General features: G+C 34.2%; 1 protein-coding gene across 3 annotated transcripts in view; it reads right to left on the minus strand.

Annotated features, from left to right (window-relative positions):
- Positions 1 to 3,077: 3,077 nt before the first annotated feature.
- The window catches only part of LOC127712425 (atrophin-1-like), a 71,899-nt gene continuing 60,002 nt past the window's right edge, over positions 3,078 to 14,974 (minus strand). For all 3 annotated transcript variants that reach the window (XM_052218856.1, XM_052218855.1, XM_052218861.1), the window contains 3 exons: positions 14,738 to 14,894; positions 14,034 to 14,117; positions 3,078 to 6,878 (listed from right to left, as the gene is read on the minus strand). In XM_052218856.1, the coding sequence (XP_052074816.1) occupies positions 6,702 to 6,878; positions 14,034 to 14,117; positions 14,738 to 14,894 (418 nt within the window). In that variant the 3' untranslated portion in view covers positions 3,078 to 6,701. The remainder of the gene's footprint in view (positions 6,879 to 14,033; positions 14,118 to 14,737; positions 14,895 to 14,974) is intronic.

The raw sequence follows: 14,974 nt of genomic DNA on the forward strand, positions 1-14,974 counted from the left end.
AAATTTTTACCTATTATGTCTGTTTGTTTTGTTCACACATTGTTGTCAATATAATGGAATTTTATGCGACTGTCATACAAGTGAGAGATTTATCACTTGCTTTCAAAGCAGGTTTAATCCACCATTGTCTACATAATGAAATGCCTGTACCAAGTCAGGAATATGACAGTTGTTTTCCATTCGTTTGATGTTTTTGAGCTTTTGATTTTGCCAATTGTGCGTCACTGATGAGTCTTATGTAGATGAAACGCGCGTCTGGCGTATCAAATTATAAGCCTGGTACCTTTGATAACTATTAAGGGACTTTCCGTTTTGAATTTTCCTTTGAGTTCGATATTTTTGTTGTTTTAATTTTTATCAATTTGACGGACTAACAAGGATCTGTTGTAAACCAAATCAATCCATCAATGGCAAACTAGACTATGTATAAACATATGGACCAAATACTCAATGGATGGGCAGCACCTAATGTTTCTAAAAGTATTGAAAATGGTCTTTACTTAACGTTTAAATATATAGAAATAAAAATGTGAACAAGAGGCTGCCTGAGTCGCTCTTCTGGTAAAAATATTCCATTAGCAGTGGAAGTTTGTAAATCTTTATTGATGATCAATACTGGTGTTTACAGTTTAAACCTACACGTATCTATTAAATTTTAGAAATGATAGGCAACATTATGAAAATTTAAAGATATCATCATTTTAGGGCAATACATCCTATGAGTCAGACGATTTTACACATTTGACTTTTAAGTAGATCTTATTTTCTAATAAATGTTACCTTATAAAGTAACAGCGTATTGCACACGCACATAAAGCAAAGGATCAGTGCTTTTATTGTTTAGTTTTGACAAGAATTGCAAAAAATTGGTAAAAATTCATCATTCAGTGGAAATAACGCTAATAAGGAGTCAGTTGACAATTACAGCCATGTTGCCTTGTCTGTAGATCTTATTGCGCAGAACATTTTTATTGGATAATGTTTCTCTCTATCTTTTATAGGTTCTGCAAAAAATGGTGAAAATCATCTTTCATGCACGGGTAATAACTTCGTTAAGGGGTCAATTGTTGAATTCAACTATGTTACTTTATTGTAGATCTTATTTTACAGAAATGTTTTGATATTAATAATTGCACTCTCCCTCAAATAGTTTCTACAAAAAAAAATGAGTAAAATGGTCATTACGGGGCAATCACTCCTATAAGGAGTAATTTGACAATTTCTGCCACATTGTCTTATTTGTAGATTTTATTGTGCTTAACATCTCTGCCATTTAACTTCCGTCTATTACGGTTTCTGTAAAGAAAAGCAGAAATGGGTAAAAATCATCTTTTAAAGAGAAATAACTTCATACGGAGTCGGTGACAATTTCGGCCATATTAACTAATTTGTAGATCTAATTGTGCGTAACTTTTTGCCTATTTTCAGTTTCTCTCGTATCTAAATGGTTTCTGCAAAAAATGCAAAAATATGTAAAACTTATCATTCAGGGGCTTTCACTCTTATAAGGAGTCGGTTGACAATTTCGGCATGTGAACTAATTTATTTTAATGAAGGTTGTCCAAACCATTAGTCCAGACTATAAGTCTCAATTATATCTAATGAAGGATGTCCAAGCTTTTGGTCTTAAGTATATCTAACATGTTTAATGAAGGTTGTCTAAACTATTATTTGTTTCAATATGCAATGAAAATTATGTTATTATCTGAGAAAAATTTAATTATCATAATATGAAAATTAAGAAGATGTGGATTGATTGACAATGAGACAACTCTTCAACAGAGACCAGATAACGTACTGCATATTGTCCACTAGATGGTATCATTGTCATAATGTGACCTTATTTTGACCTCTAGATATTATCATGGTCATAACGTGACCTTGTTTTGATCTCTAGAAGTTATGGTCATAATGTGACCTCATATTTACCTCTTTAAAGCTTGATGGTATCATTGTCATAATGTGAGCTTATTTTGCTCTCTAGATGTAATGGTTATAATGTGGCCTCATATTTACCTCTAGATGGTATCATTGTCATAATGTGACCTAATTTTGCTCTCTAGATGTCATGGTTATAATGTGACCTCATATTTACCTCTAGATGGTATCATTGTCATAATGTGACCTTATTTTTGATCTCTAGATGTACTGGTCATAATGGGACCTCATATTTACCTCTAAATGGTATTATTGTCATAATGTGAGCTTATTTTTGATCTCTAGATGTTATGGTCATAATGGGACCTCATATTTACCTCTAGATGGTATCATTGTCATAATGTGACCTAATTTTGATCTCTAGATGTTATGGTTATAATTTGACCTATTTACCTCTAGATGGTATCATTGTCATACTGTGACCTTATTTTTGATCTCTAGATGTACTGGTCATAATGGAACTTCATATTTACCTCTAGATGGTATCATTGTCATAATGTGAGCTTATTTTGATCTCTAGATGTTATGGTCATAATGTGACCTCATATTTACCTCTAGATGGTATCATTGTCATATTGTGACCTTATTTTGCTCATTAGATGTTATGGTCATAGTGTGACCTCATATTTACCTCTAGATGGTATTATTGTCATAATGTAACCTTATTTTGATCTCTAGATGTTATGGTCATAATGGGACCTCATATTTACCACTATAAAGCTAGATGGTATCATTGTTAATGTGAGCTTATTTTGATCTCTAGATGTTATGGTTATAATTTGACCTATTTACCTCTAGATGGTATCATTGTCATACTGTGACCTCATATTTACATCTAGATGGTATTATTGTCATAATGTGAGCTTATTTTGATCTCTAGATGTTATGGTCATAATATGACCTAATATTTACCTCTCTTTGATATCATTGTCATAATGAATAAACCATAACATTTACATTTAAACTTTCTGGGGTAAATTCAAGATTTTCAAATAACAAAACTGAAATAACAAAGTCATAAATGTCAAACTCAAAATTGAGCTTACTTCTAACATGTGCTCTTGCGTTACTTTGGAAAATGTGTACATGGATGATCTGAAAGATAAGAATAGGTCAAATTTAATAAATAATCAAAGAAATAAGTGATTACACTTTTAATGATTAAAAAAGAATAGTCTGTAACTGAGTAAACATATACTGCATAAAAAAAAATACTCATTAACAATAAAATTCTTAAAACAAAAAAATATACTTATTAACAATTAAAATCCATAAAACTTTAAATTCTAAACGATCTTTAATAATAACTTGGTAGCATTGTCAGAAAGATAATCTTTCTTGAGGGAAAAATTCCCATCAAATTTCAAATAATGTAACTTACAATAATTATCAAGGCATGCTTTTACAGTAAAAGGTCTTATATATACAAAACATTTGTGAAGGTTTTCATAGAACCATGTGTACCCTGTGACTGCTTCTGTCAGTGTAAAAGTGTAATATTTACTGCCAAAAAAATTAGTTCATAGACCAGTTAAATACAGAAACAAGAGTGCACATGCTAAAATGTTTTGCCTGCTTAACTTATCTAATATGAAGGTTTTACTACAAGTATCAAAAAACTTAACATTATCAATGATCCATGTAAATGAGGTCAAGGTCAAATCAACCCTACCAGACAAACATGTACACCTTTCAATCATACCATACACCAAATATAGTTAGCCTATTGCTTATAGCATCGGAGAAACAGACATAACTATGAAATCTTAACATTGACCAATGAACCATGAAAATAAGGTCAAGGTCATATAAAACCTGCCAGACAGACATGTTCACCCTACAATTAATCCATACACCAAATATCGTTAAAATATTGCTTACAGTATCTTAGATACAGACATTACCACAAAAACTTAACCTTGATCACTCATCCATGAAATGAGGTCGAGGTCAGGCAGACAGACATGTATTAACCCTATAGATACTGAATAAAGTTATCTTTTTAATCATAAACAGTGAGTATTTCACATGACAAAAAAGTTCTATATTTTTTCAAGCAGTCACTGAACCTTGAAAAATAGGTGAAGGACAATGTTCATATGACAAACAGAGACTTCGTATCATAAGGTATCTGGATACAAAGTATGAAGCATCTATGTCTTCCTCATTCTTAAATATAAAGCGTTATACAAAAAGTTAACACCGCCGCCTCTGTGTTGGATAGTAATCCCTATGTCTTGAACTCTGCTACTTTCATTGCAGGCAAGATACAAGAACACCTATCCCTTGGTAATGAAGAAGCTTCTGTTCAGCTTTTTAAAATTTCATGAAGGTTCAACAAAATTGTTGTCTAAATAACTTTGACCCCAGACTGTATCTTAATGTTATCTGCCAAAACTGTCTACTTTTTTTTGGTTTTCACTCCAGATGGTTTCTGTTTAACTTTTGTGAATTTAATGAAAGTTTGACATAAGTATTGATGTCTTAAAAAACTTTAACCACAGATTAACCCTTAATGTTGATATTGGCAATAACTACAGAATGTACGATTCCCTATGTCTTACCTTTGACACAAACCTTTCAGATGTTGTGAAGGAAAGTAAAAAAATAGCAAGAATTTTGCAAAAATCTAATGACTACGAAGAAACAAATGCAAAAGAAGATATTTGGTTTAACGAATTTATGATTCAAAATTGTAAAACTTGAAACAAACAGTGTTTTTATGACTGTTATTCATTTTAAGGTACCTAACTACAAGTTAGTGATGATTATAAGTTCTAATTTGATGACAATTCTTTGCTGGATGTCAATAATACTGGATCTGTGCATTAAAGCACACATGGACAGTGTAATATGAACATATACTAAATAGAAATCTGTAAAATAATGTCTGCAACATATTCTTCTATCTATGTTTCTTGCTACTTATGAGATATCGATGTAAACATATTCAGATTTAATACAGCTTTATATACAATACTATATACAACTATAATCACTCTGTATTACCTATATAAAAAGAAAGATAATCTAATAGCTGCCTTCTTGGAAATATTTAAAAAAAAAACAAAAAAAACATAAAATTATAGTCAATGCGAAAGAAACGTTATCATAATACAGATTTAAAAGTTTTGTAATTCTTTAATTTATTGAACGTTATTGCACATTTAGTCATTTAAAAACAGAAGTATGATATCATAAAGCAAAAACATAAAAACCATCAAAAACAGATTTTGTTTATGTACAATATTCCACAATGTAAAACATTGTTGGTTATATGCTGACAGTTATTTATTTACCTGGGCATTCAATCAGAAAAATGTTAAAGTCATATGATACCACAAACTTGTAATCATAATATTAAGGAATTTATAAAACTTATGCATGTATATACATGAAACTAAGTCCTCTATGCTATTTTTTTAAAAACCTTTATAACAAATCCATAACATATAATCAATAAAAAAATATTTCATTCAGTGATTGTCGATTGGAAACTTTAGGTTCTAATTAACTTTCGGGTTTTTGTTGCCGAAGTTTACTGATTGTGACCTTAATAAGCAATCAACACATAATCATGGAGCACATAAAAAATAAGTGAGTTGATAGAGCCATGTTGCATTTTTTTTCATATATTCCATGGGTTTCCATTTGTTAATCAAACTTTGATCATTTCAGAATCAATTTACACAATCTACCTTCCAGTGCATGTTTTTGCCTTTCTTTCATCACAGTTTTTTCTCACACTTGTGCTGAGCAGTTGCTGAAGTACTAATGAGAAGTCTAATATGGAAAAGCTATCAACGAATAAGAGTATGGGAGGACAATTATTCAATAGCAGGAGATTTTTGAAGATTTTGATATGATAAAAGATTTTCTTTTACAAGAAAGTTCATTCACACTTGTTTTAAAGTAAAACTCAGCCATTCATTTTTTTTTAATTTTAAGTATCATCATTATCATATGACTTTTACATTGATTTAAAACATCATCACAGGCATATAGTATCCTTATATGCAAGTACTATATACCCTGGGAAATATTAGCAGAACAAAATGAAGTATAACAAAATATAATCTTATCTTAAAGCTACCTCTTGTTTCTCTAAATGATGGTAGATATATATTAGACTAAAATGTTAAATTTCAAATGTAAAAGGTAATATAAATGGACACCAGTTAAATTTTATATTATACAGAGTATCATTAACTAAATTCATTTACATAAAAAACAATTGTTATTTAGTAATAACTATACAAATCTAGTACACTGGTCTTTTCACTAATAGTAACATCAAAGCTTCCCTTAGCCTTGTTTTGAAATCTGTCTTGCACAACTATCCATTTTTTCAAAGAAAATCTTAGTTTATTTAGTTAACTCAAAAGGAGCTCTGACAGAGTTTCATCTTGAGTATCTATCATTATTTAGTAAAGTCAAAAGGTCATCTGAATGGAGCTTCATCTAGTGTATCTATCATTATGTAGTAAAGTCAAAAGGTCATCTGAATGGAGCTTCATCTAGTGTATCTATCATTATGTAGTAAATTCAAAAGGTGCACTGAAAGGAGCGTCATCTAGTGTATCTTATCATTATTTAATTATTAAACTCATAAGGTATACTGAATTGATTTTTATCAGTGTATATCATTATCTAGTAAAATCAAAAGGTACACCAAATAGATTTCCATTTCGTGTTTCTACCATTATTTAGTACTGAATGTACAAAAGGTGGTCGGAGTGGAGCTTCACCTAGTGTTTCTATCATCATTTAGTAAAGTCAAAAGGAGCACTGAGTGGAGCTTCATCTAGCGTATCTAAATCTGAGGCAGAGGGTGAAATTCCTTCATCAAATCCACCAGTCAAAGTAAAGGGAGATAAATTATTGTGATCTTCATTATCTCCCCCTGTCAGGAATTCCATTTCTGTATCACCTGGAGAGGTCTGAAAAATAATATTTCAGTTTATCAGAATATACGTACATAAGGTCAGTAGCATTAGTATTCTACTGTTTCACATAATTCAATGTTGAATAGATTTGGACATCAAATTTTAAGCTGCCATAGTTAATCTATTAGACCCCCAGTATACTCATAATTCTAAAGATATTTCTTATGGTTCTTATTGTATTTTTTACCCAGAGAGTATTTTGCAGTAGTGTTTTCAGTAGTGAATGCAGAGAATGGACTTATCTGTATTTCCTCCTTATGTGGCGAGTATTTTGCAGTACTGAATGCAGAGAATGGACTTACCTGTATTTCCTCATAATGAGGAGAGTTTTTTGCATTAGTGAATGCAGAGAATAGTCTTACCTGTATTTTCTCCTTATGTGGAGAGTTTTTTGCAGTACTGAATGCAGAGAAGGGTCTTACCTGTATTTTCTCCTTTTGTGGAGAGTTTTTTGCAGTACTGAATGCAGAGAATGGACTTACCTGTATTTTCTCCTTTTGTGGAGAGTTTTTTGCAGTACTGAATGCAGAGAAAGGACTTACCTGTATTTTCTCCTTTTGTGGAGAGTTTTTTGCAGTACTGAATACAGAGAATGGACTTACCTGTATTTCCTCCTTATGTGGAGAATTTTTTGCAGTATTGATTGCAGAGAATGGACTTACCTGTATTTTCTCCTTATGTGGAGAGTATTTTTGCAGTACTGAATGCAGAGAATAGTCTTACCTGTATTTCCTCTTTATGTGGAGAGATTTTTGCTGTACTAAATGCAGAGAAGGGACTAACCTGTATTTTCTCCTTTTGTGGAGAGTTTTTTGCAGTACTGAATTTAGAGAATAGTCTTACCTGTATTTTCTCCTTATGTGGAGAGTGTTTTGTAGTAGTGAATGCAGAGAAAGGACTTACCTGTATTTTCTCCTTTTGTGGAGAGTTTTTTGCAGTACTGAATACAGAGAATGGACTTACCTGTATTTCCTCCTTATGTGGAGAATTTTTTGCAGTATTGATTGCAGAGAATGGACTTACCTGTATTTTCTCCTTATGTGGAGAGTATTTTTGCAGTACTGAATGCAGAGAATGGACTTACCTGTATTTCCTCTTTATGTGGAGAGATTTTTGCTGTACTAAATGCAGAGAAGGGACTAACCTGTATTTTCTCCTTTTGTGGAGAGTTTTTTGCAGTACTGAATGCAGAGAAAGGACTTGCCTGTATTTTCTCCTTATGTGGAGAGTTTTTTGTAGTACTGAATTTAGAGAATAGTCTTACCTGTATTTTCTCCTTATGTGGAGAGTGTTTTGTAGTAGTGAATGAGGAGAATGGACTTACCTGTATTTTCTCCTTATGTGGAGAGTTTTTTGCAGTACTGAATGCAAAGAAGGGACTTACCTGTATTTCCTCCTTATGAGGAGAGTTTTTTGCATTACTGAATGCAGAGAATGGACTTACCTGTATTTCCTCCTTATGAGGAGAGTTTTTTGCATTACTGAATGCAGAGAATGGACTTACCTGTATTGCCTCCTTATGCAGAGTTTTTTACAGTACTGAATGCAAAGAATAGATTTACCTGTATTTCCTCCTTATGAGGAGAGTTTTTAGCAGTACTGAATGCAGAGAATAGTCTTACCTGTATTTCCTCTTTATGTGGAGAGATTTTTGCTGTACTGAATGCAGAGAAGGGACTAACCTGTATTTTCTACTTTTGTGGAGAGTGTTTTGCAGTAGTGAATGAGGAGAATGGACTTACCTGTATTTTCTCCTTATGTGGAGAGTTGTTTGCAGTAGTGAATTAGGAGAATGGACTTACCTGTATTTTCTCCTTATGTTGAGAGTTTTTTGCAGTACTGAATGCAGAGAAGGGACTTACCTGTATTTTCTCCTTTTGTGGAGATTTATTTGCAGTACTGATTGCAGAGAATAGTCTTACCTGTATTTCCTCCTTATGTGGAGAGTTTTTTGCAGTAGTGAATGCAGAGATTGACTTACCTGTATTTCCTCCTTATGAGGAGAGTTTTTTGCAGTAGTGAATGCAGAGATTGACTTACCTGTATTTCCTTCTTATGCGGAGAGTTTTTTGCATTACTGAATGCAGAGAATGGACTTACCTGTATTGCCTCCTTATGCAGAGTTTTTTACAGTACTGAATGCAAAGAATAGATTTACCTGTATTTCCTCCTTATGAGGAGAGTTTTTAGCAGTACTGAATGCAGAGAATAGTCTTACCTGTATTTCCTCTTTATGTGGAGAGATTTTTGCTGTACTGAATGCAGAGAAGGGACTAACCTGTATTTTCTACTTTTGTGGAGAGTGTTTTGCAGTAGTGAATGAGGAGAATGGACTTACCTGTATTTTCTCCTTATGTGGAGAGTTTTTTGCAGTAGTGAATTAGGAGAATGGACTTACCTGTATTTCCTCCTTATGAGGAGAGTTTTTTGCAGTAGTAAATGCAGAGAATGGACTTACCTGTATTTCCTCCTTATGCGGAGAGTTTTTTGCAGTACTGAATGCAGAGAAGGGACTTACCTGTAATTCCTCTTTATGTGGAGAGATTTTTGCTGTACTGAATGCAGAGAAGGGACTAACCTGTATTTTCTACTTTTGTGGAGAGTGTTTTGCAGTAGTGAATGAGGAGAATGGACTTACCTGTATTTTCTCCTTATGTGGAGAGTTGTTTGCAGTAGTGAATTAGGAGAATGGACTTACCTGTATTTCCTCCTTATGAGGAGAGTTTTTTGCAGTAGTAAATGCAGAGAATGGACTTACCTGTATTTCCTCCTTATGCGGAGAGTTTTTTGCAGTACTGAATGCAGAGAAGGGACTTACCTGTATTTTCTCCTTTTGTGGAGATTTATTTGCAGTACTGATTGCAGAGAATAGTCTTACCTGTATTTCCTCCTTATGTGGAGAGTTTTTTGCAGTAGTGAATGCAGAGATTGACTTACCTGTATTTCCTCCTTATGAGGAGAGTTTTTTGCAGTAGTGAATGCAGAGATTGACTTACCTGTATTTCCTTCTTATGCGGAGAGTTTTTTGCATTACTGAATGCAGAGAATGGACTTACCTGTATTGCCTCCTTATGCGGAGTTTTTTACAGTACTGAATGCAAAGAATAGATTTACCTGTATTTCCTCCTTATGAGGAGAGTTTTTAGCAGTACTGAATGCAGAGAATAATCTTACCTGTATTTCCTCTTTATGTGGAGAGATTTTTGCTGTACTGAATGCAGAGAAGGGACTAACCTGTATTTTCTACTTTTGTGGAGAGTGTTTTGCAGTAGTGAATGAGGAGAATGGACTTACCTGTATTTTCTCCTTATGTGGAGAGTTTTTTGCAGTAGTGAATTAGGAGAATGGACTTACCTGTATTTTCTCCTTATGTTGAGAGTTTTTTGCAGTAGTGAATGCAGAGAATGGACTTACCTGTATTTCCTCCTTATGAGGAGAGTTTTTTGCAGTAGTAAATGCAGAGAATGGACTTACCTGTATTTTCTCCTTATGAGGAGAGTTTTTTGCAGTAGTGAATGCAGAGAATGGACTTACCTGTATTTCCTCCTTATGAGGAGAGTTTTTTGCAGTAGTAAATGCAGAGAATGGACTTACCTGTATTTCCTCCTTATGCGGAGAGTTTTTTGCAGTACTGAATGCAGAGAAGGGACTTACCTGTATTTTCTCCTTATGAGGAGAGTTTTTTGCAGTAGTGAATGCAGAGAATGGACTTACCTGTATTTCCTCCTTATGAGGAGAGTTTTTTGCAGTAGTGAATGCAGAGAATGGACTTACCTGTATTTCCTCCTTATGAGGAGAGTTTTTTGCAGTAGTAAATGCAGAGAATGGACTTACCTGTATTTCCTCCTTATGCGGAGAGTTTTTTGCAGTACTGAATGCAGAGAAGGGACTTACCTGTATTTTCTCCTTTTGTGGAGATTTATTTGCAGTACTGATTGCAGAGAATAGTCTTACCTGTATTTCCTCCTTATGTGGAGAGTTTTTTGCAGTACTGAATGCAGAAAATGGACTTACCTGTATTTCCTCCTTATGCAGAGAGTTTTTTACAGTATTGAATGCAGAGAATAGTCTTACCTGTATTTCCTCCTTTTGTGGAGAGTTTTTTGCAGTACTGAATGCAGAGAATGGACTTACCTGTATTTCCTCCTTTTGTGGAGAGTTTTTTGCAGTACTGAATGCAGAGAATGGACTTACCTGTATTTTCTCCTTTTGTGGAGAGTTTTTTGCAGTACTGAATGCAGAGAATGGACTTACCTGTATTTTTCTCCTTTTGTGGAGAGTTTTTTACAGTACTGAATGCAGAGAATAGTCTTACCTGTATTTCCTCCTTTTGTGGAGAGTTTTTTGCAGTACTGAATGCAGAGAATGGACTTACCTGTATTTTCTCCTTTTGTGGAGAGTTTTTTGCAGTACTGAATGCAGAGAATGGACTTACCTGTATTTCCTCCTTATGTGGAGAATTTTTTTGCAGTACTGAATTTAGAGAATAGTCTTACCTGTATTTCCTCCTTATGTGGAGAGTTTTTTGCATTACTGAATGCAGAGAATGGACTTACCTGTATTGCCTCCTTATGCGGAGTTTTTTACAGTACTGAATGCAAAGAATAGATTTACCTGTATTTCCTCCTTATGAGGAGAGTTTTTAGCAGTACTGAATGCAGAGAATAGTCTTACCTGTATTTCCTCTTTATGTGGAGAGATTTTTGCTGTACTGAATGCAGAGAAGGGACTAACCTGTATTTTCTCCTTATGTGGAGAGTTTTTTGCAGTAGTGAATTAGGAGAATGGACTTACCTGTATTTTCTCCTTATGTTGAGAGTTTTTTGCAGTACTCATTGCAGAGAAGGGACTTACCTGTATTTTCTCCTTTTGTGGAGAGTTTTTTGCAGTAGTGAATGCAGAGAATGGACTTACCTGTATTTCCTCCTTATGAGGAGAGTTTTTTGCAGTAGTGAATGCAGAGAATGGACTTACCTGTATTTCCTCCTTATGAGGAGAGTTTTTTGCAGTAGTAAATGCAGAGAATGGACTTACCTGTATTTCCTCCTTATGCGGAGAGTTTTTTGCAGTACTGAATGCAGAGAAGGGACTTACCTGTATTTTCTCCTCTTGTGGAGATTTATTTGCAGTACTGATTGCAGAGAATAGTCTTACCTGTATTTCCTCCTTATGTGGAGAGTTTTTTGCAGTACTGAATGCAGAAAATGGACTTACCTGTATTTCCTCCTTATGCAGAGAGTTTTTTACAGTATTGAATGCAGAGAATAGTCTTACCTGTATTTCCTCCTTTTGTGGAGAGTTTTTTGCAGTACTGAATGCAGAGAATGGACTTACCTGTATTTCCTCCTTTTGTGGAGTTTTTTTTGCAGTACTGAATGCAGAGAATGGACTTACCTGTATTTTCTCCTTATGTGGAGAGTTTTTTGCAGTACTGAATGCAGAGAATGGACTTACCTGTATTTTTCTCCTTTTGTGGAGAGTTTTTTACAGTACTGAATGCAGAGAATAGTCTTACCTGTATTTCCTCCTTTTGTGGAGAGTTTTTTGCAGTACTGATTGCAGAGAATGGACTTACCTGTATTTCCTCCTTTTGTGGAGAGTTTTTTGCAGTACTGAATGCAGAGAATGGACTTACCTGTATTTTCTCCTTTTGTGGAGAGTTTTTTGCAGTACTGAATGCAGAGAATGGACTTACCTGTATTTCCTCCTTATGTGGAGATTTTTTTTGCAGTACTGAATTTAGAGAATAGTCTTACCTGTATTTCCTCCTTATGTGGAAAGTTTTTTGCATTACTGAATGCAGAGCATGGACTTACCTGTATGTCCTCCTTATGTGGAGATCTTTTTGCAGTACTGATTGCAGAGAATGGACTTACCTGTATTTCCTCCTTATGCAGAGAGTTTTTTGCAGTACTGAATGCAAAGAATGGACTTACCTGTATTTTCTCCTTATGAGGAGAGTTTTTTGCAGTACTGATTGCAGAGAATGGACTTACCTGTATTTTCTCCTTATGTGGAGAGATTTTTGCTGTAGTGAATGAGGAGAATTGACTTACCTGTATTTTCTCCTTATGTGGAGAGTTTTTTGCAGTACTGAATGCAGAGAATGGACTTACCTGTATTTTCTCCTTATGTGGAGAGATTTTTGCTGTAGTGAATGAGGAGAATGGACTTACCTGTATTTCCTCCTTTTGTGGAGAGTTTTCTGCGGTAGTGAATAAAGAGAATGAAGAGAATAGTCTTAACTGTATTTCCTCCTTATGAGGAGAGTTTTTTGCGGTAGTGAATGCAGAGAATGGACTTACCTGTAATTCCTCCTTATGCGGAGAGATTTTTTGCAGTAGTGAATGCAGAGAATGGACTTACCTGTATTTCCTCCTTATTAGGAGAGTTTTTTGTAGTACTGAATGCAGAGAATGGACTTACCTGTATTTCCTCCTTATGCAGAGAGTTTTTTTACAGTACTGAATGCAGAGAATAGTCTTACCTGTATTTCCTCCTTATGTGGAGAGTTTTTTGCAGTACTAAATGCAGAGAATGGACTTACCTGTATTTTCTCCTTATGTGGAGAGTTTTTTGCAGTACTGAATGCAGAGAATGGACTTACCTGTATTTCCTCCTTTTGTGGAGAGTTTTTTGCAGTACTGAATGCAGAGAATGGACTTACCTGTATTTCCTCCTTATGTGGAGATCTTTTTGCAGTAGTGAATGCAGAGAATGGACTTACCTGTATTTCCTCCTTTTGTGGAGAGTTTTTTGCAGTACTGAATGCAGAGAATGGACTTACCTGTATTTCCTCCTTTTATGTTGAGATCTTTTTGCAGTATTGAATGCAGAGAATGGACTTACCTGTATTTCCTCCTTATGTTGAGATCTTTTTGCAGTATTGAATGCAGAGAATGAACTTACCTGTATTTCCTCCATATGTTGAGATCTTTTTGCAGTACTGAATGTAGAGAATAGACTTACCTGTATTTCCTCCTTATGTTGAGATCTTTTTGCAGTATTGAATGCAGAGAATGGACTTACCTATATTTCCTCCTTATGAGGAGAGCTTTCTGTGGTAGTGAATGAAGAGAATGGACTTACCTGTATTTCCTCCTTATGTGGAGATTTTTTTGCAGTATTGAATGCAGAGAATAATCTTACCTGTATTTCCTCCTTATGTGGAGATCTTTTTGCAGTACTGAATGCAGAGAATGGTAGATCTTCTTTATATACATCACTTCCATCCTAGTAAAGAGACATAAGTATAATTGTGAAAAGCAAACCAAATATGCTTTTGCTTAAGATATTGAACAATTGCATATTCAAAGGAGAAGACAGTCAAATATTTTGAAGCATATTTTTTTGTTCCCCCTCCTCGGCAATGGGATGCTGGGGACATAGAAATTTTACCATCAACCTGTTTAAAGTTTGAAAATCTGCACCTGGGGAGGACATTTGAATGCTGTTCGTTTATGTGGTTTTTTTTTGTAATTAGGTCTGAAAGGCAGTTCCTGTCAACTTGTATTTATACAATTTCAAAGAATACATATTGACCTAGATTTATTTTGCTTACTATTTGGCTAAAAGGAGTGGCTAAGTTTTGTTTAAATTTGCCAAGTAGTTTCAGAGGAAAAACAAATGTATAAGTTAACAGACTATGAAAGAGGAACACAAAAGTATGGCCATAGCTGACAGTGGCACACAATGAGCTAGAAAGGAAATTTGTATAAGAATTAGTCAGCTTTAAGATACAACTTTTGAAAAATATTCAAATCATGTAAGACAATAATTTAGTACACAGATTCGGGTTAAACCTTAATTTGAATGATGATATCTGAATATCATACTCAGTTACATATAATTACTTGTATTCCAAGCTGTCCTTCATTTGGAGTTGTTGACCTACTACGCTGTTTGGCCTTGTCTGTTCTGAGACTTTCCATTTGAACTTTGACCTTTTCCGTCATCCAATCAGGAATACAGAATCCTACTATTTCATCCATCATAACATTGGCATTGTTTCTAAAACATAAGATATACAAACAATAAAATTGAGAATGGAAATAGGAAATGTGTCAAAGAGACAATAGCCCGACCAAAGA

Source organism: Mytilus californianus, unplaced genomic scaffold (genome assembly GCF_021869535.1).
Source record: "Mytilus californianus isolate M0D057914Y unplaced genomic scaffold, xbMytCali1.0.p SCAF_8, whole genome shotgun sequence".
Taxonomy (NCBI): Eukaryota; Metazoa; Mollusca; class Bivalvia; order Mytilida; family Mytilidae; genus Mytilus; species Mytilus californianus.